The sequence below is a fragment of the Erpetoichthys calabaricus genome, chromosome 4, assembly GCF_900747795.2.
Source record: "Erpetoichthys calabaricus chromosome 4, fErpCal1.3, whole genome shotgun sequence".
Classification (NCBI taxonomy): domain Eukaryota; kingdom Metazoa; phylum Chordata; class Cladistia; order Polypteriformes; family Polypteridae; genus Erpetoichthys; species Erpetoichthys calabaricus.
Window position 1 is genome coordinate 45,780,094 of NC_041397.2, and position 22,937 is coordinate 45,803,030.

At 35.5% G+C, this 22,937-nt stretch overlaps 1 protein-coding gene across 2 annotated transcripts in view; it reads right to left on the minus strand.

Moving 5' to 3' along the window:
* Positions 1-22,937, minus strand: part of xrra1 (X-ray radiation resistance associated 1) — a 39,182-nt gene that overhangs the window by 4,959 nt on the left and 11,286 nt on the right. For both annotated transcript variants that reach the window (XM_051926542.1, XM_051926541.1), the window contains 12 exons: positions 21,602-21,674; positions 20,651-20,748; positions 19,844-19,992; positions 17,667-17,771; positions 16,218-16,432; positions 12,887-12,924; positions 12,231-12,359; positions 12,058-12,151; positions 6,989-7,107; positions 5,896-6,156; positions 3,131-3,293; positions 992-1,107 (listed from right to left, as the gene is read on the minus strand). In XM_051926542.1, coding sequence (XP_051782502.1) covers positions 992-1,107; positions 3,131-3,293; positions 5,896-6,156; positions 6,989-7,107; positions 12,058-12,151; positions 12,231-12,359; positions 12,887-12,924; positions 16,218-16,432; positions 17,667-17,771; positions 19,844-19,992; positions 20,651-20,748; positions 21,602-21,674 — 1,560 coding nt within the window. The remainder of the gene's footprint in view (positions 1-991; positions 1,108-3,130; positions 3,294-5,895; positions 6,157-6,988; positions 7,108-12,057; positions 12,152-12,230; positions 12,360-12,886; positions 12,925-16,217; positions 16,433-17,666; positions 17,772-19,843; positions 19,993-20,650; positions 20,749-21,601; positions 21,675-22,937) is intronic.

Here is a 22,937-nt window from a genome sequence, read left to right on the forward strand (position 1 = left end):
GCTCTGTTGGGCCCTTAAGCAAGGCCCTTAACCTGCAATTGCTAAGCGCTTTGAGTAGTGAGAAAAGCGCTATATAAATGCAAAAAAATTAAAAAAAAATAGATCTTGTAGATAACCTCCAAGGAGAAAAGAGATGGAGTATGATGGAAAGTGAGAAAGGGTGTTCTTAGGTACAGATGTGGATATACAGTATGGGGAAGTTAGGTCCAGAAGGCAAAAGATTTATTGTTTCTCACATATTCTATATTTTTTTATTCCACTGGGTACTCTGCATTTGCTTCCACATCCCCAAGGAGAAGCTGGTCAAATTAACTGCCAATTTCAAGCTGGCCTAATGTGAGCATGGGTGTGTGCAATTGAATTGTGCCCAATGCTGCCAGGATAGATACCCCCTTCACCACTGCCCAACACAGAATGAAGATAAATGGGTTTAAGAATATTATTGTACTCCCATTAATGATTCAACTGAGTTTATTTGTGTTGATAAAAGCACAGTTGTTGTTCATTTCTGGCCTTCTGTGTGGTGTTCTAGGTATGGAGACCAGCTGCAAAGGCCCACTCCTATCACTTTCATCTTTTATTCATTGTATATTTAAGTTATTTGTAGTTTAGTAACTAACTTCCAGAAACCAATTTATACTACACATTAGTCCAGTTGACAGACATTAGTATCAAAGACAGATCTTGTGTGTGTTCCTTGAAAATCATCAACACTGTGTATTTACATTAGCATTATCAGAAGCTTTATGAGCATTATTTTAAAAATATATTTGGAATAACCTAATTGAAAAAGGTGCTGTACTGTATGTATACAGGCATATTGCTGACCTTGAATATTTAAATATTTAAATTCAATGAGCACAATGAGACTGTCTTAAGGCAGATCTACAAACATTCTCTCATGAGTTTCTCGGTGCATGTCATAAACATTTAACACACAAACACTTATGTGGCAGTGTAGTTGTAAACGTTTACTTAGTCAGAATCTCACCCTCTTCTCCTTTGACATGAATGGTCTCTGCACTGTGTCCAGCCTGGCTTTGTTATCTCGATAAACAAGAAGGTGCTTCAAGGCATACTCGAGCGCTCTCACATTCTGTTGAATTCCTGATTAAAAAAATTAAGGGTACATAAACATTTATATGAAATTACTTAATTGGCATTCAATTTTTATATCAAACACTAACTTGAGTCACTAGTATGCACACTGCATACATCTTACTTTGCTGTCCATATACTTTAACTGGCCTTTACGTTAAACATTACTCTTCAATTTCTTAAAAATCTGCATGTTGAGGATGAAAAACTATGCTTTCACGTGAGAATGGGACTTGGCTCTGGTGGTAATGTTCACTTATTCTTTTATTCACTTTTCAAAGCACTTTGAACTTGTGCACTATCATGGGAGACTTAACTCGACAGCATAAGGAGTTTGACAGGAGCCAAATTGGAGCTGATAAAAATCAACCCCACCTACACATCTCTGGAATGTGGTAAAATGGTGCATTGAAAGACACCCTTTAGAAATGATAAGAATGTGCAAAATGACAGTGGCTGGGCCAGAGTTTGAACCTAGTGCTTGAAATTGTGAGACCTGGTATTAGTAGCTTTCTGCAATATAATTTATACTTGGATCTATGAGGTGTGACAATTTAATTCCTGGAATGCACCATTAGAAAATATACATGTGGAACTGTACACTAGTGGCTACTGTCACCTTCAAAGTACTCCCCTTGTGAATCTATACTCTGATTTAAACGGCATTCCCATTTCTGGAAGCAGGCCTGGAAGTCATTTTCCAGAATACTTTTGAGCAGCTGTCTTGCATTCAGTTGGATATCAGTTATATTAGAAAATCTTTGTCCCTTCAGAGCAGCTTTTAATTTTGGAAATAGCCAGAAATCACAGGGAGCTAAGACAGGAGAATAGGTAGGATGATCTAATTGGGTAATCGCTTTTTTGGTCAGAAAGTCACTCACAGTGAGCACAGTGTGGCTTGGTGCATTGCCATGATGAATGTTCCACTTGTCAGGCCACAATTCGGGTCTTTTACTTCAGTACCTCTAAATAGCATTGTTGGTTGATTGTTTGTCCCTGTTCAATAAATTCTTGGTGGACTATTCCCTTGTGATCGAAGAAACACACCAGCATGGTCTTAAAACAGTGAGTGCGACATGCATGCTTTTTTAGGGCGTGGTGAACCCGGGGATTTCCATTGCATGCTCCATCACATCTTCTCATCCATCTTTGAACCTCTTACGCCACTCAAACACACTCAAGTTTTTCATGGCATCTTCACCATATGCCACTTGCAACAGTTGTAACATTTCAGTAGCGCATTTGCTGATTTTCACACAAAATTTAATATTAATATGCTGCTCTAAATTTCAATCACCCATTTTTACTCCAAAGTGTACATGCAGATATCTATTATCTTCCCAATAGCTAACTAACAACTGGCTCTATCAGCTTGCAATTTATGCACATATTAGTTCAAACAACAAAAACAAATACTCATGTGCTTTCGATACAATTACGTCATGGGTGACACTACGCGGCCATTCTGGTAATTAAATTGTTACACCTCGTGTTCTTTAAAATCTCATTGCTTTTAAAAAGTAATTTAACAGCAATTTAAATGAGCAATGAGATATATTTAAGAAATTATCTGAAACAAAAAACAATTGCGATCCCCAAAGGTGTGCCCAACATGCTTTTATTCACACTTCAATACTCATTGCTCTTTCTGTTTTTTCATTTTAAGAATACGTTTCTGTTTTTACTTTATCCCCTACAGACTATAATAACAAAAATGAAATGGTTAAACCTGCTTGTTCCAGTTCAGAGTCGCAGGTACAAATTAACTTAACACAAGTTTTTGGGACGAAGGAGAAAACCAAAACAGTCATGAGCAGAATATGCAAACTCCCCAGACAGTGTCTGGGTGCAGGATTCAAACACATGATGCAGAATCTATGAGGCAAATGTGCTAGAGTCCGTGCCACTGTGCCAACCACATACATTAATGGTAAATGCAATATCATCAAACTTGTAGTTATCAAAAGCTACAAAAAGAGAATTTATCACTATTAGAGAATTTTGTACTAATGTTTTGATACAGAGAGCTTACCAACAGGATCCAGCATTGTAGAATCTGGCCTGGCATCCATTAATTCCTCAAACCCTTTGTATTTCTCTGGAACCGCATTTTCTTCTTTTGTTTCAGTTTTGTTCATTGATTTTTCATTACTTTCAGAATTTAACAGCCATCCTGATTCAGGCAAATCATCTACCTGAAAGGACAAAAGAAAGGATCATTGATCATCATGGATTAGATCTTCTTAATAGATTACAAATGTGGCTGCAACCAGCCATCCAGAAATGAAGATTTGTTATCAAAACTCTTAGAACCAATTCAGCATTGGGGGAGATGAAGCCTGTCTTGGCACTGACAAATACAAGGAAGCACTGGTCCATGGCTGGATTTACTCATTTATTCAGCAGCACTCATTCACACCAGGCCAATTTATAGTCACTAGTCATCCGACCTAACCTGCATATGTTTGGGATGAAAAAGGATAATTGAAGTACCAAGAAAAAGCCCACATTACACGAGAAGAGTACATAAACTTCTCACACAAAGTAACCAGGTGGGATTAAACCAAGTCAACTGGGGTAGCAGTGCTAATCAGCATGTGTTCCACTGTGCGACCCAGAAATAAAGATGCTACTTTTAAAAACAACTGCAGTTTAACACAAAGTTGAAATTCACTACAAAAAATAAAAAAAGATTGTCTTCGGATTAAGCAGGTTTAAAAATGTTATGTTTTAAGCCATAGCAGTTAAATCTGTTCATCATTCATTAGCCTCTTCTCTTATTATCTGGAGTTAGCTCATAAAAACAAAAGACGCCCATAATATTACTTGAAGCATGCGATTTTAACTTTGGCCACAAGATGATGCTACAGGACTTTAAATGTAAGGAGTTTACATGCCATAAACCTTTGCCTATCCTTGCCTTTTCGGAAACAAGCATTTCCAAGAGTATTGAGTCACCAATACTAGATGGACACTATATAGCTGGTAAAGTACTTTGTTTAGAAATCTCTTATGACTTTCTTTGTGATGGAGATTTTTAATGAAAAAAAAACATTTTCTGTTACTAATGTAACCAAAAAAACTTAGTCTCTGGCAAGGCTTCTAGCTTCAATAATGTCTATTGTACATTTTTAATATATTGGCAAGCTCAAAGTGCTGTATATATTTAAAATTATTATAATTAAAAATTTCCATTAATAGTTCAAACTTTAGACTCTCAAGCCGTAAGGCAAGTCAATATATAAAATGGTTAAATGTTAATGACATAACATGCAAAAAGTTGGGCATACACTGTGTGATTCTTATACGATTTGTAGTCACAGACTCAGTTTCTGAGTTGACATGAATTTTGGTTTCATTGGTCGTCTTTTCATATGCAATAAGAGAGGGGTTGCATCCCCAGTTGCCTCTTCCATTCTGAAGAGTTTCTATCATATCAGAATTTTGTCAGAAAGAAAGAATGGAGTCAAAAGCAAATAAAGGTCAGAGAGTCAAAAAGAGAGTTGTAAAAAACAACTTTAAATGGTCATGCTGATGATGTCACTGCAACACAGCCCCATTGCATCATGGGATTTATCATTATGAAAACAGGTGACACTAATCCCCCTAAAAGGCAACCGCATAGTCAAAGCAAAAATGGCATTGGAAAAGGCATGAAGTAGATTTTAACTTTAAAACTGAAGCTTCTATCACAATGGCAGGAATCAATTCATTAGGTATTAAAACCTCCGAAATGACACCAAGATAATTTTTAGCCCACATGAAACTCATAACAATTTAATAAAAATCAGCAATTATAGCAGTTATGAATTTAGTGTACGTCTATAATGAAGATAGTGAAGGCCCCTAAAAAAATCTACAAACAAGGCCTACCCAAGGCAGCCTGTCCCCATACTCCACAATCCGGCTTTTGGCCTACCAGGTTTAAAAAGGGCTCTGGCTTCCAAAATACTTCTTTAATATTCAGTCTCAGAAGCCCATTTTCTGGTGCTACCATCAGATTTTCCAAAATTCATTGTTAGCAGCCATTTTCATGTTCATTTTCACTATTTTGATTTCACAGCACTATCATATACTGTAACACACATACAACTAAGTGGCCATTGACAAAAGTATCTTAGAAAATGTTTACTGGACGAACCTGAAAAATAAAAACACACACATACAACAGTAAATTACATATATTATGTGCCAATTCTTTCTGTAAAATAGGCAGAGCATATTGCCAGCACCTTCCCAACCATCTGCATATCCAGCTGAGCCTTTTTCTTTTCTTTGTAATTTCACAGCCCAGTATAGCAAGAGTCACGAACGTAGCTCTTTTCTTTGTTGACATTTTGAGAAGCCTGTGGCCATAATGTTTTTTTGAATAACTAAAGATTTATTGCAAAATGTCAATGGGAAAATGTGTCCATTGGGACCATGGACATGTATAGTCTGAGTACTCATGGCATGGCATGTCAACCGCATTACATGTGCTCATACAGTCTGACTACATATATGATTGGTGACTCTATCAACCAGGGCAAATAGTTTGATCACAATTTCTAAAAATTGTACAGTGTGTAACTAGTAGATTTACAGTCTCAAACCCACCTATTCCAATGCAGGGTCACAGGGTTTGGAACCTATCCCAGACACAGTGTCAATCAAAATATATAGTAAAACATATAATGATTTTTAGATTGGATATTGATAAACAAAACAAGAAAGGAATTCAATCAGTCTTGTATTTTATTTGCTGCCAATAATACACTAGTTTAATTTGAAGTTAGAAAGTCATTTAATTTTGCTTACCTGAGTCATAAAAAAAGCATCAGTGTCTTGTTCTTCGGTGACTTGAACATTTTGGATTTGCTCTTCTGAGTCAGGTTCTTTTCTATCAGTTTGCGGTAGCGTTCCAATTGGTGGAAGTGGTTTATTTTCTGCCAGGTCTTTAATTGAATCTGATATGGCAGGTCTTAGCTGGGCAAAGCCCAACTTTAGCAAAAGTGAATCAGAGTAACAGTCATCTAAAATTGGCAGTTGCTTTGGGATCTTGGGAATTTTACTTGTAACCTATAATTGAAGTTTAAAAGTAAACCCTTTGTATTAGTTGTCAATATAAATTTAGTTGAAAAAACTATCATGTGGTGAACAGTTAATTCATAATAATGATGTTTACTACAGATATTTATTCCTGTAACTCAGAAAAGATAAATGATTGCACTGGTTCACAAAAGTATTGCACTGCTTTGCAAAAGAATTGCATTATTTTGCAAAAGAAGTGTGTTATTTTGCTGAAGAACGGAGTTATTTTGCAAATGTATTGAATTACCGCACAAAAGATATTGCCTGGTGTAGTCTGTATCATCATGAACACATGTGCTCTGGACATTCAGTGATAGTTAGTGTGGTATTCATACAATCATGTAAGAAAAACTGAACAAATGTCATAGGTGTACATTTAATCCTGCATGTGCTGAAGGGTAAATTTAATCAGCCCAATTTAGGGTCACAGGAAGCCAGTGGTCATCACAGCAGTACTATTTGTAACATGAGAAGTGACCTGCAGCTGCTGGTAACACTGGACATGTGTGTAGAGAAAGAAGTGAATAAAGCACATACCTTGCAATCAAGGGACAATAACTGAACAAACGTTATAGTCATACATTTAAGTTTAGTAAGTTTGGTACAGATGTTTTAAAATAGGCAGAGTGGCAGTGTGAGGCTAGAATTTCTGACTCATGGCACCAGGGTGGGCATGGGTTTAAGGCAAGAAGCAACCATGGTGGATGATATGCCTCTCCTTTGCAGCTACACAGCTAAAATGCTTTTTTTTTGTAGACAGAATAAGCTTGTAGGTTACAGTATAGCTTCACAAAAATAAATTTTGATATGAAAAGCTTACCTTACGTTTAGGGTTTAAAGGCAAAATAAAATGTGGCTTCTCTGTCTTTGCCGTTTTTTTCCTATGGACTTTAATATCAAGCCTGTTTTGAAGAAAGCTGGTCAACAAAGGTAGGTCACCTGAAATATAACAGATAAATGAAGACACCTTGTGAAAATCATTTTAAATTTTGCATTAAACCAAGGAATACTTAAGGGGGTCAGCAGTATCCAAATTAAATGTAGCCAGAGAGAGCAACTAGTTAATTCACTTATATTGTGTAGTTAATATGTTCATTCACCATGAAGAGTAAGTTGAGTCTTTTTGACATTTTTGGTTATCAAGTTATTATGTTTGAACATATGATGCTGCCTGTGATTTTTGTGTTCTGTGGATGAAAACAGGTATACCTGTTGTAGGTTATGAAAAATGTCACTAATCATAGCACAGTGAAGTAACAATGTGTTGCATGTTGATCAGCCCTTCCAAGAAAGAATTTCACTGTACTCTGTACAAGTGTCACTGATGACCCTCTAATGATCCTATGTGGGCTCATTATAGTGCTTATCAGGGTTGCTGTCTCAGGCTACATCAGTTAATCTGGATGCAACTAATCCCATAGGTTCTTTTTCAATATACAAAATTATTTGATATGGTAGTCATGTACAAATAGTAAATTAATTATTTAAGCAGACATGCATTAATTTAAATTTTATCACAGTGGGACTTCTAAATATTCTAACTTCTTTACATTGAACACGTGAAGTTTGGCAAATGAAAGGAGACCATTGCGTTTATCTGTAATGACTGCATTCGTTGGTAACAAGGATGAAGAGTGGAACAGCGACATGCTGAGCTGGTTCTAGGAATTTTGCTGCCCTAGATGAAGTTGTAAATGGCGCCTTTACTTTGGGAGGAATCATCACTGCCAGACCTATAAATTGAGACCTGGAGACAGGACTGGGGATAGCAAAGTATTCAGGACCTAGAATTCACAATTTAAAAATGTCGCTGTTGCTGTTTAACAACAACAACATTTATTTATATAGCATGTTTTCATGCAAACAATGTAGTTCAAAGTGCTTTACAAAATTAAATAAAAGGAAGTTAATATAAAACATAAACAAACAAGATTAGGCAATAATATTCTACAATATGTAACAAAGGAAAAGGTAAGGTTGAATGGCCAGGAGGACAGAAAAAACAAAAAAATAAAACTCCAGGGAGGCTGGAGAAAAAACAAAATCTGAAGTGGTTCCAAGGCTAAAAAAGCACCCAGCTTCCACTGGGCATTCTAACTAACATAGAAGATCTAAATCAGTCCTTATGGCTTTCAGGCCTGACATGGAAGAAATTGATGATGACGGTCATGTGGACATCTGGGACACCCGCCATTCAATCCATAAACATAGGGGGCAGCATGGTACCTTGATCAGGTGGTGATGGAGCCGACTGCCACCACAGAAGAACAGCAGAGAATAGTACAGATAACTAGAGAACCCAGAGGAAAATGATAATATAATGTACCATATAGTGTACTAGGGATACAACTAAAATATAGACATGAAACAGTCATTTTAAAATAATGGGTTTTAGCAGTTTTTTAAATTGTTCTATGGTATTAGCCTGGTGAATTTCTGTTGGTAAAGGATTCCAAAATTTAGTAGCATAACAGCAAAAAGATGCCTCACTTTTTCTTTTTAGGTTGGCTCTTGGAATTATAAGCAGACCTTCATTTGAAGACCTGAGGTTACGACTTGGAGTGTAAGAGGACAAACATTCCAAAATATAGAATTGAAGGCTTTGTAAACCATTAGTAGTATTTTAAAGTCAGTTCTAAATGACACGGGTAACCAATGTAACAATGCTAGAACTGGTGAGATGTACCCGGATTTTCTTTTTCTAGTTAAGATTCTTGCTGCTGCATTCTGTACTAACTGTAACCGATTGATGTCTTTCTTAAGTAGTCCTGTAAGGAGTACATTTCAGTAATCTAGTTGACTGAAACAAAAGCATGAACTAATTTTTCATTGTCTTGTCAATTTATGATGGGTCTAACTTTAGCTATATTCCTTAAGTGAAAAATGCAGTTCTAGTAATCTGATTAATATGTGATTTAAAGTTTAGGTCAAAGGCTATGATTATCCCTAAATTCTTTACCTCTGTCTTGACTTTTAAGACTAAAGGAATCAAGTTTATTTCTAATGCCCTCGCTATATCTATTTTTACCAATCATTAAGATTTCTGTTTTCTCCTTATTTAGTTTGAGAAAGTTACTGCTCATCCATTTGGAAATACAAGTAAGACACAGGATTAGAGAGCCAATAGCGTCAGGGTCATTAGGCACTATCGATAAATACACCTGTGTGTCATCTTCATAGCTGTGGTAGCTCACTTTGGCTTTGAGATAATCTGACCTAATGGAAGCATATAGATCGAAAAGAGCAGTGGACCCAGTACAGATCCTTGTGGCACACCATTAAAATAGTGTGGGTCTCAGAGGTATAATCACCACAACTAGCGAAGAGTTTTCTACCTGTTAAGTAAGACTGAAACCAATTTAAGACATTTACAAGACTGTCTCCAAAAAAAACGCTCTTGAGGGGTGCAATTTCAGAAAATAAGTAGGAATCGGGATGTAGTAGTAGTCTTTACTTATTGCTTTTAATGTGTTTCTAAAGAAAGTAACAGTTAGTTATGGTATGATTTCTATAGTTATCTGTTTAAACCACCATCTAAATGTGTGACTTTGATTATGGTGACATTCAGTGAAACTGAGAATATAATAATTACATTTAAATAAGAATTTTTACCTGAAATTCCTATTTACCGTATTCTTGTGTAAGCAAATAATGCAATCTACCTATCCAAAAAAAGCACAATTGCTTTAGTATGCCCAAATCTCACAAGTGTTGAGCAACAGAGGATGATATTTGCTAAGTTTTAACACAGATTTTACTGTATGTCCATTTGGGAGACGATCACAGCTTCGGTTAAATCAGCTTTTAGAAATTCACTCAAGAACTACAGTCCTGCTGTGGTTTTGATCATTTGATTTTATTTTGCCTTGCCTGTCTTGTCTATGCTATAGTTTAAAGATTATTATTATTAGCATCATTATCATTGTTGTTGTTCTTTGGGGTATTGTTGGACTGTATAGGTAGTCAGATGCTAAGATCAAACATTGCTAGTATGCGAACATAATATAAAACAATATATTCAAACATTCGCTTTGAGTCTGAGTGTTTGTAGGTCTTCAGTAATGTGTTCTGACCACTAGAGGGCACTTGCCTAGACCGCCTATGCCCAGAAACGACCCTGGCAAGACGGGCTCATAACCAAAATAAAGCAAGGGTCATAACCAGGAGTCAGAGATCTAAAGAAAAAGTTCAGGATGTGAAATCAAAGTCACATATCAAAAAATGTAGCAAGAGATTCAAAAACTAGTAAGGATCAAGATACGGAGCCAAACTAACCAGAATAACCAGAAATCTAAGAGAAGCACTTGTTAACTTTACGTTTTATTTCTTTTGATAAATCCATAAACATGTACAACTAGAAAGTGTTCAATGCCAACTTTATGCTGTTACAGTAACAACAGTATGTGTCGCCCACTCCCAGTTATCCTGCCTGACAACTGTGCATTACAAACAGCTAAAAATAGTACCACAGGAAGGTGTATGTCAAAAATAACATCTTAAAAAATGTGGTTAATAAAAAAAAAATCTAAACCCCTCAAAATGAAACCGTACCTCTATTAGTTTAGAGGCCAAGGAAAAGGCTATAAAAATTTAAAACAGAGTCCAGGTCATGAATCTCATTTGGTTAGCTAATAGTTATGTTCTCTGGATATCTTAAATCAATTACTGTTCTTTTCAAAAAATTGTCATATGTTTCATGCAAGGACATAAAATGAACCAAGAGCTGTCAGGCAGACTTGTTGAAATGAAACTAACTGACACTGTCTTATATGCTTCCTTAGTTTTTAGGCCAAAAATTAACCTGATATATTGTATAACTACATTTTTACCTAACATTCAGAAAAATTGTAAATGGTATTCTAGAACTCATTCACAATCATTAGATTGCAAGTGATATAATTATGGCCATGAGGCTTTGGGGAGAATTACATGACATTGTAATAGCAGTAGAGTGTTGTACCACATAGCCATAGATTGATACAGGGGAAAGTAGGGTGAAATGACACCTTTTATTGGCTAACTAAATAGATCTATTTAGATAGCCAATAAAAGGTGTTATTTCACCCTACTTTCTCCTATGACGTTGTAATGTTTTAATCAATAACAACCAGAATGTATATGGATAATGTTCATAGCAAGGCACACACCAACACTCACACCAAAACCAATTCTGAGACTTCAATTAATCTCACACAAAGCCTAATGGTGAACATAGTCACTAAGATTTGAAATTGACCCTGCAATCATAGACCTAAAGGTAGAAACCAGCCTGGGATGAGGCACCTGTAAATGACAAAGTACCTTCACTTGCACATTTACACTTACTCAAAAATAGTTACAAATCGACCTCACCTTCAAGAGGTGGTGTTGTGGCTGGAAATTGGAATACCCAGGAAAAAAAAACATATATACACAGAAAATAGGGAAAACTCTACTCACACAATGTGGAATTTGGACCCTGTACTTTGAAAATATACTGCATTTACCACAGTGCCATTGTACCATGAATTAATTAATAAACCACCCATATACCCATTTTCTGAGCTCACTTATTTCCAAGGCAGGACTGTGGGGAGCCACAACTTATTTCAACAGTATTGGGTATACAAGTCATGAATGATTCCTGAATGAAGTGCCAGGCTGTCACAAACCACAATCACTCACACTCCCATACTCATTGCCAATCAATCTAATCTGCATTTCACATAAATACAAGAACTGTGTGTCAACTTCATATGTCAAAGAACAGGAAAGTATCAAACACATTGTCCCAGATCTGTAAGGCTATACTACGGCTTATACATATTGCTATTTCTAACTTGAGTAATGCTTCTGGAAAATTAAGAGATAAAAAGAGACTCTTGTTCATTTTTTTTCTTTTTACAGTACCACTTCTTTGAGTAGTAAGAGGGTTTCCATGAATTACAAGCTCCTTCAGGGAGGGAAAAAGTGCAACAGGCAACAGGGCACTTTCTTCTGCAATCTGTAAATGCAAAAAAGAAAATGTTTTTAAAATGACCTTCTTTAAAAAAAATAGTACTATTAAGATATAAATATTCCACCTTATTGTAAGCCAGGCTGAGATGTCTGAGTTCTGGAAGTGGGGGTTGGAGCTCAAGATGCAGTTTCTTTTTAGAGTAATAATTCGGAACCAAGTCAAATGTAGATACTTCACTGAGAATTGAACAATCCTGTTAAAAAGAACAAGAAATAGATAATTAAGTTACTGATACTAGGCCATTTATTTTCCTGCAGCAAAACTGTATTACAGTATATTAAAAATTTATTTTCTGCGTAACCATTTTTCACAATGGGTTAAGACTTTTAGATTGCATGAACATCTGTAACATCACTATATGCTTACTGCAGCATTTGAATGGAGCTCATTGTAGAATGGTGCACAGATTTAAAGTTGGACCTAAATTCTATTGAATCTTTTAAATATGAATAAAATCAGTTTGGAAACATTTTCAATCAAACTTATAAACATTTATTATATAATAATAAAGAGCATTTTTCAGGATCTAATGCAAATTTCCACTGTACATTTTACATTGATATAACTGTATAACACATCTCACCCACATTCCAACAACTTGCATTTTCTAAGAATATTCCTATCGAAATATGTTTACTATAACTCTCCATTCCTGTCCAGACTATAAGATTTTTTTTTAAATGCAACAATGTTAAAAAAACAAGGGTTAGGCAGTCTTACCTTGATGCTGATATCGGAACTCTGATGTGAAGTTTGGCCTACAGAATGCATTTGATGGAAATAAATAAATAAACAAAAATAATAATTCATAAACTGCAGATTTAAAAAGCAAATGCTGTATTTTTTTTAATGCAAATAACAAAGTATCTGTAAGTCAACACTTGCCTCCAGTATACAGTACATGGCACTGCTTTCATCTTGACAAACAAGATTTCCATCCATCCGGTCACGGGGGTCTGCTGGAGCCAATCCCAGCCAACACAGGGCACAAGGCAGGGAACCAATCCTGGGCAGGGTGCCAACCCACCGCAGGACACACACCAAGCACACACTAGGGCCAATTTAGAATCGCCAATCCACCTAACCTGCATGTCTTTGGGAGGAAACCGGAGCACCCGGAGGAAACCCACGCAGACATGGGGAGAACATGCAAACTCCACGCAGGGAGGACCCGGGAAGCGAACCCAGGTCCCCAGGTCTCCCAACTGCAAGGCAGCAGCGCTACCCACTGCGCCACCGTGCCGCCCAAACAAGATTTAATTATGCATATATTTAACAACATATTTTGAATGTGGTTCTGCACAAAAATGTAAATACTCACAAAAATTTACTTGTGCAGTGTATATTAAAAATATTCCCGTCTTTAGCAGGGCCAGATTAAGATGAAATTGGGCCTGATGCTGCAGCGCAAAAAAGGCCTATTTTTTCTTGGCATTGGTGCATGTGCATTTGACACTCACCGTACATACGCACCCAGACCGACCAAGGAGCCTTAATTGCTTAAGACGCAACCAGCCAGCCTTTATTGAACATGAATAATAATAACGACGTAGTATCATAACAACTCGAGATTAACAAGAAGAAAGATACCACAAAGTGACGTCACGTGAAAACCTAACAATGAAATACACAAAATTTCGCAATTCTCTTATGAAACAGAGTAAGAAAAAATGAATTTGCAGAGACATTGGGTCAAAGTGACTCAGTTCAGGCTCTTGAGGGTAAAAATTTGTCCACGATTTAAATTTCATAATAGACCAGAATCCTGTCGAGGATTTTAAAAATTCTAAACATCCATGCCGGGCCTGCGGGCTGGCTTTTAGTTTTACCTTTACAGATAGCCATCGATTTTTACTGTACAACTAACTTTCAAAGTGAAAAATTTACTACGTGCCACTTACCAAACAATAATAAAGTGGCAAGAATCCCCAAGATATTGCAAAAAACACAACTAAATTACTAAGTAAACTGTTTAACGTAAAATTGATAGCATTAACTTGAAATCTTCGGTTAACAATAAACACAACAACGTTATAGTTACGTCACAGCACAAAGAACAATAGTAACTGTATAATAAGTAACGCTGTGTCTAGGCGTCCGAAGTCGGATTCCAAATTTCATTCTAAGAATTATTTTGAGGTTAATATAGCAAAGAAAAACTGTTCAGCTTCCGGAAAATTCTCGTCTGTTTTCATCTGGGCCTATTTCAGGAATGGGCCTAAAGCTGCAGCATCAATAGCATCCACCTTAATCCGGCCATGTTCTTTAGAAGTTTTCACATTTTATTGTTATACAACGTTGAATCACAGTAGATTTGATTTGGCTTTTCTGACACTTATCAACAGAAAAAGGCTCTTTAATACCAAAGTGAAAACCAATATCTGCAATGTTGTCTAAATTAATCAGAAATATAAAACACAAAATAATTGATCACATAAGTATTCTCCCCTTTCAAGTCAGTATTTAGTACATTCACCTTTGGCAGCCATGACAGCCTTGAGTCTGCATGCAAAGGTCTCTATCAGCTCTGTACAACTGTACACTGCTGAAGATGTGTCAGTAGAACAACTTTTTCTTTCAGGTCCAGTCACAGGTTCTCAATTGGATTGAAATCTGGACCCTCCAGAACATTACCATTGTTGTTTTAAAGCCACTCCTGTGAATCTTTGGCTTTATACTGGGGGTTGTTGTCTTCCTGGAAAACAAATATTCTCCCAACATTCAGATTTGTTGCAGACAGCATCAAGTTTTCTAGCAGGATTTCCCTGTATTTTGCTGCATTCATTTTATCCTCAAGCTTTTCCAGGTCTGCTGCAAAGAAGCATCCTCACTGCCACCACCATGCTTCACAGTGAGGATGGTGTGTTTTTGATGATGTCTACTGTTTGGCTTAGTCAAACATAGCCTTTTGTCTGATGGCCATAGAACCTTCTTCCAAATGATTTCAAAGTTTTTCATGTGCTTTCTGTGTGATTTTCTCTTTGCCACACCCTGATAAAGCTGAAATTGTTGAAGCACTTGGGCAACAGCTGATGTCTGGTTGGTCTTTCCAGTCTGAGTATGAAAGCTTGTAACTCCTACATATTGTCACAGATCTTTTGTTGCCCTCCCACAATCACTCCATTTTTGTTGATGGCCTGCTCTATGCAGACTTACAACTGTGCCATACTCTTTTTATTTCGTAATGATCGATTTAATTGGACTCCAGGGGGTATTAAGCTACGTGGATATTTTCTTGTCTCCACCCCTTGACTTTTTCAAAGAGTTGTTTGGAGTGCTCTTTTGTCTTCATTGTGTACGTTAGGCCACCATACAAAAGCACCACAAGCTGGCCCTTCCAGATGAGGTGGACTTATATGACAGTCATTTGAAACCCCAGACAGATGATCTCCACTGAACTAATTATGCAAACTTCTGAAACCAACTGGCTTCACCAGTAACGATTTAAGTGTGCCATATTAAATGGATTAAATCTGAATACTTGTGCAATCAATTATTTTTGTTGTATATTTAAAAAGCAAATGCCGCATTTTTTTTAATGTGCATGCAAATAACAAAGTTTCTGTAAGTCAACACTTGCCTCCAGTATACATGGCACTGCTTTCAACTTGACAAACAAGATTTCCTTATACATATATTTAACAACATATTTTCAATCAATTGTATATTAATAAATCATATACAGCACTTTGCAGAGATCTGTTTTCAGGTTTGCAGAGAACTGACATTTTCTTTTGACTTTGCATTATAACCAACTGAAGAGGTTTATTTTCTTCAGGGATGCTGCTGACTGGGCTTTTGTTTTCCTCTCCTCCATTGTTAACTGGCCACAGCTCAGTGAAAATGTTTATGGACAGATATTGTTTGATTCCGCATGTGTTAATCAGTCTTGAACTGATTTGTTTTACAATGTGTTTGAACAAATATGAACCATTATATGTATGTATTATGTAATTAGCCGTCTGTAATCACATTTCCTGTAAACTTGATACAGTGCTCTGAGTCTACACAATTATCGAAGAAAATAAAATGGAAGCATAATAATTCCTACCTGATGTGTGAGCATTTCCTTCTGATCCCTGTTTTACTGCTCTGACATAATCTTTCAAAAAATCTTTTTCCTTGTAACTGTTCCTGAAAAACTGCTGTTGCTCAGAATCTATCTTTTGATTCATGTCAAGACTGATGAGGTACTCAGGGTTTTCCATTTGCTGCAGGTAAGGAACCTCAGTAAGACCATTGTTATCCAAGTTTAAGTGTGTTAGGCTATAAAGAAAGTTAGAAGAGCATGTCATAAGTTTGTTACCTTAAAGTCACGGGGAATGTATCATGCATCCATTATCCAAGCCCACATATTCCAAGGATAGAGAACATCATCAATTAACTTAGCCTATGGATATCCGCAATGTTGGAGAAAAACTACATGCATAAAGACAGAATGTGCAGGCTCCACACAGAAGATGCCCTGGTCAAGATATGGATCCTAGACAATGGAGCAGGGAGTTGTTCATATTCACTTTAATATTTCTATTTCTACTTATTTCATTATAGTGAAGGTGGAGATATAGTTTCATGTTATAATCTTTTTTATATACAGTAGGTCTACATTATGAAAACTTTTCAGTAAACAACTTTTTACAAATTGGTGAAGACTGGCATATAAATGTCTTCTTAATCTTAAACTTGAATTCTTAACCCAGCTAGTTAGCTGTACTACCAGTTATAGATCAACTATTCCAACATTGCTTTAGGCATTTTAATTCATCCTTATATGCGATGTTCCTACAGAGAGACATTTCTATGGAAACTAACTACAGTATACTTTATTAGATATATCATGTGCATTTCTGTAGGAGTTTCTTAAGGAATATCTGAGATGCAAAGTACTGTAGTAGTAACTGCTGTTCAAAAGAGAACAAAAAATAAAAGGCTAATGATGCAAAGGTGGAGAAAACACATGAATGCCCACCTCTGACCTTGACAAGAATCAACTCACACTCTAGACTGAGTCTGATCTTTGGTCAGCTAAAACTTCCAAATAGTAATGACTTAAATAATTTAATTCATACTCATATTATGAATAAGTATAAAGGACAAATAAGGTCATAGCACCTGAAACATAAAAAAGGGAAGTTTCTAAACAAACTATCATAAACATTATTTACCTTAAACCTGAAAGATTTTAGAGTATTCCAAAATTTGGTTTCAAATTAAACCCATCAGAATCCATCAGTAATCAAGTTAAAGTAAATCTTTACTCTTGTGCATTGGATCACTCCCTGACGTCTGCTGTACTTTCTGGATATTGTATATTGGAAAACAGATGGATAACAGAGTGAATTTTATCAAAATATTGTATCAAAATTATCATCTCTGAAGCTATTTAGTATAGATACCAAGAAGGCTTGAAAAGTAAATGCCAAGTATCTGGAAAAAATACTCATTAACTCAACAAAAAGATATAAATACACAAAAGCATTATTTTTTAATGAATGTTTACCATTTCAGGTTAGCAAGACTTGTGAATATTTCTGGATGAGACAGCTTATTGTCATCTAGCATCAGAATCCTAAGGGACTGAAATCGAGGGATGCTTCCAGTAACACTGTTCAGAATAAAAAGAAAAAAAAACCAACCATATTCTTAAAAAGTAAAAAATGGAAATACTGAAATGCAAACATACAGATATCATACAGGACTAGCTTCCATGTAACTTGGTATATTCAAGTTTCCTTCCTCCACTACTCCTCTTAAAAAATTATATTCATATCTTTCCATTTATATTTTAATAATGTAATATATGTATGTACATAATATTGTACACAATAATGTATATTGTATGTTTTATTATAGATATATTACTTTTTAAATATATAATATACTTCTGGCTAGTAAATAATAGTACACTACAAACAGTAAGAATAAAATGAATTAAACAGTCATATTAAAAAAGTGTACACATCTGAGTGTTAACATCAAGGTTGTTTGCTAGGTTTTTAATGTGTAGTGTGTTACAAATTTTCTAATATGTATTATTTAAACCCTGTGTTTGTACTCTCTTAATGATGATTTATGTATATTTAATAATAAGTATGTTTCCAAAAATATTAATATATTCTAAATTTTAGAATGTAGTACTGACAAAGATATGAGAAGTACATTCATTAAACTTATGGCAGTGGGTACACTGAGCCCCTAATAGCAGTAGATCACTTATTTTTTCATTGCAGCTAACAGTATAATTAAAGACATCAGCCATTCTGCACAGTTGCTTTTTTCACTCCTTCCTTCTGGCAAATAGTGTAGGACCATTTGCACTCGCACTTTTTCTTCACAGATAGTAAGGTTACTAAACAGTCAATCATAATCAAAAATGCTGTAACAAAATAAACATTGTATATATTGTATTCAAACAAATACTTGCCTATATACAGTATATATATGTGTGTGTGTGTGTAAATATGAATAATTGTTCATATACTGTATATAAACAAGTACTTACCTATATATTTATATATATATATTATATATATCAATGTTTCCCAACCTCGGCCCTGGGGGCACACTGTGGCTACAGGTTTTTGTTCCAACCAGCTTCTGTTTTTAATTGGACTCCTGGGCTAATTAAGTGATGTGTTATTTCCCAAGTTCTGTGTTTTGGGAACAATATAGAAATTAGAAAACTAAGTTTGGTAAATAAAAAAATATATATATATATTAAAATGTACCAATCAGTTATATGGGAATAATGTATTTTTTTCTTTTTAACAATATTTTCATTTTGAATTTCATTCTACTTTTCTAGGTGTTCTAATTGTTTGTCCATTATTTAGTAGTTAGTGGGTCTGATGCTAAAGTAGTTGCAGCCTTTGATTATTCGGTGTTGTTTGCCAGGGTGTCTGCTCTGCTCATGTTTAATTCTCATTAATAAGATACAACGAAGGGGAAAAATAAGAGAAAGAGCAAAATATAATGAAATCAACAAAAGAGAGTTAAGCATTTAAATCTATAGCAAAAGCAGAAATATTTCTAAATGTATTAAAAATTTAAAAATCAGAATGTAGAATAAAAGAAAAATAATACCAGCTAATTAAATGAGATCAGTGTTATCAGGTGTTGTCACTGATTAGGAAGCAGGTTGGAACAAAAACCTGCAGCCACAGTGTGCTCCCAGGACCGACGTTGGGAAACACTGATATATATATATATATATATATATATATATATATATATATATATATATATATATATATATATATATATATATAAAAATATAAAATTGGACATATATACTGTATAAGTTGCAAAGTATGCATGGGTGTGTGGGTTGGTACCATGTCAACTGTAAACTGTTCTGAGGAGACATGCATGTCATAATTTCACTGTACAATATACACTACGCACTGTACTAGGTATGCAATAATAAACTTGAAATTAAACTTGAACTTTGTATTAAATGCATTCATTGGCTTTGCTAATTGATAAATACCTGACAGTGTAAATTGTGATTTTCTAAAAATTATTTGTGTGAATTTGTTTTACTTTTTTATGTATGCATGTATAAAAACTTTCAATAAAGGTGTTTCATTTTGCATGAGCAAACAGAAGGTGGAAATCCAGCATTCTCTAATAAGAATCTACCAATTCATTGTCATTTTCTAAATGTTAAAAACATACGAATCTGAAGAAATCTTGCAAGGGGAAGCCATATCAGGTGGAAGTGTGCACAATCCATTTCCAGAAAGGTGAAGAACTTGAAGGCTTGGTAGAAGCCCCAGAGCCAAGACAGCATCACTGGATAAGTAATTGTAAGAAAGGTCAAGCACCTGCAAAATATTGTAAATGCTAATGTTTTCAGTTATCCAACATCCATTTTCCAGGTACATCTTTTTCATAACAGGGTCACAACAAGTAAAAATTGGTCCATTCTTTTTATATGCATGACTTCATTTTTTAAATGTAAGGTTGCTAAATGAATGCTGACATTCTGTGCCATGCTAAATCATGTACCCACAATGTGTTTTTAAGCAAAATACTTAATTTGATGGTACTCTAATTGTAATATACAACACAAAAATCTCAGACTCACTTTATCCAAATTTAGCACCCTGAGAGGTTGGAGTCTTGATGTGGTACAACACCATCCCATGGCCCACTCACACCCACACCCACATAGAAAACTTTGAGATGGAAGATAAAAATCAGACTACCTAGAGAAAAACCTACACATTAAGAGAGAATGTGCAGAGACAATGGCTGGGAATGCAGGATGCTGTCCCTTTGAGGCAACAGCACAATTATTACTCCACTCTGCCAACTCACAGTAACTGCAGCAAAATCAAAATTAATGTATTTGTACTTGTGATTTGTATGCCATTTTAAATAATAGAGCCCACTAAATAAAGAGATGTACTGTAAATAGTACATTTAATAAAAACATCACCTGTACAAATCCCCCATGAATACGTTGTAAAAAAAACTTGCCTCTAGATGTGTAAAATCTCCAATGTTAACAATGCAGTTCTGAATATTATTTGCACAGAGTTCCAGCTCCCTTAAGTTTGGAAACTTTCGGAAAGGTGCTAAAGAAAAAGAAAAGAAATGCTATCTTTATCTTTAATTTACATGTAAAAATAATGTACGTTTTCCAAGAGAGAGAGCTACAACCTATCCCATAATCATAAAGTACAAGGTAATAAGCAAAGATGGACGAGAAGACGTCCATCACAAAGTACACTAAAAAAACAATCCATGCATTTTTGCAGAGTAGGGCTGTGGAGGGCTACTGTGTACCCGAGCAGCACTGGGTGCAGAGCAGAAACCAACCCTGGGGTACCAGTCTATCACAAGGTATAGATTAATTTTCTAATTACTGCTTGCTATTATAAATAATTCACATTAATTTACTTTAGTCCACGTTACACAGCATGCTAATAATAACCTTATCTAACTGTAAACCACATTGGTTGTAAATTCCCACATGTTTAGAACAAAGGTTTCATTAGGATTTCTATTACACTCTTATTAAATTTTACATGAATTCATGTCATATACAGTTTTTTTTCCTGCCTTCAGCCCAGCACAACTGGGACAAACTCCAGCTCCTTTGCTGGGCTCAGTTGCAGAAGAAAATTAATAGTGGGATTTCAAAAGACACTTACTGCAGTTCTGAAAAAGTGACTGATACATACTGTAATTAGCATTCCATGTCTAGCAAAACCAAAAAGTTGAGATTTATGTTAAACTCTAGCCATTTGAACTACTATTAATGGATTTGCTTCAACTATCTGTACAATTTCATTTATTTAAGATAAAGTGGAAGGATAATATAGCAATCCAAATATTTTTACAAACTTCTTAGCTTTGATGTATGTATGTTACAATTGAAAAAAATACATTTATAATTTATTTAGCTAATTAAGCCAGTAATCTTACCCAAATTCAAATTGTTTCCAATTGCATTAATATAAGCAATATTGTTGAATACACCAAACTCTTCTTCTTCAGTCTATATGAATTTTAAAACAGTAGTAGAAGAAATAAAATTACAAATGATGTAACTCAAGTATTCTACTTATTTACGGTACACATGGCTCCCATTTTGTGAATTTATTCAATTAACCCAACTTTATTTTGTATTGCACTATTGACAGAGCATCTACAAGAATTCTTTTTTCAAAATAAACAGTGAATACAAAGAGGTCTATAGGTAGAATTTAAAACAGTGAACTGTATATAGAAATTCAAATGTATGTAAGCAAAGGCAACTATCTAATTAACTGCACACTAACTCAACTGTGAGAATCGAACCTGCAAATTTGTGTTTTCAGGTCCAGATTCTCAACCACTTGACCAAGCAACCTGTTTAACATTAGCTAAAATGTGACATAAACATTCTGTGATTGTTGTAACTGCTTTTATCCCATTCATAACCATAGATTACAGCTAGTCACAGCACAATTGATACAAAGGGAGTTATGATGCCAGTCAATCACAGAGCATTAACACACACACCAAGTCAATAAATTGTGCTAACTGTACAAAGCACTCTCCAAAATCACATACAAATTCAGTCAAATGACTGAATGAACTTTGCACTATAGCATTTTCAGTGCTAAAATGTTACCCATGTTGTAAATTATCTATTCTGTTATTGTTATAATGACTATAACAGAGCCCTGGGGAAAAAGAGCTTTGTAGGATCCAGCTATGGATGGAAACACAGGTCATAGCAGGCTACACGGTAGCATACAGTACACTTGAAGGCATTATTACGAGGTCAATTTAGAGCAAGACCAACAGAAAAACTATGTCTTCAGGAAAATAGTAACACTTTGGGAAAATCCACGTGAACACTGAAAGAATGTATAAAACTATACAAACTGAACTTCTCCTTCACTGTGTTGCTCAATTGTGAACTATTCATTCATTTACTAAACTTGTTTAATCCAGCTTCTGGGTCAGACAGACTATCCAGGCAACACTCTCCACAAGGCAGAAAATGACACAATCTGAGATGCCAGTTTGTCATAGAGTCAGTGGCCTCTCTGTATTTAGGGCAAGAAGGTGTTGTGGAAATTTATAAATATCCATCCATCCATTTTCCAACCCACTGAATCCGAACACTGGGTCACAGGGGTCTGCTGGAGCCAATCCCAGCCAACACAGGGCACAAGGCAGGAACCAATCCCGGGCAGGGTGCCAACCCACCGCAGGACACACACAAACACCCCCGCACACCAAGCACACACTAGGGCCAATTTAGAATCTC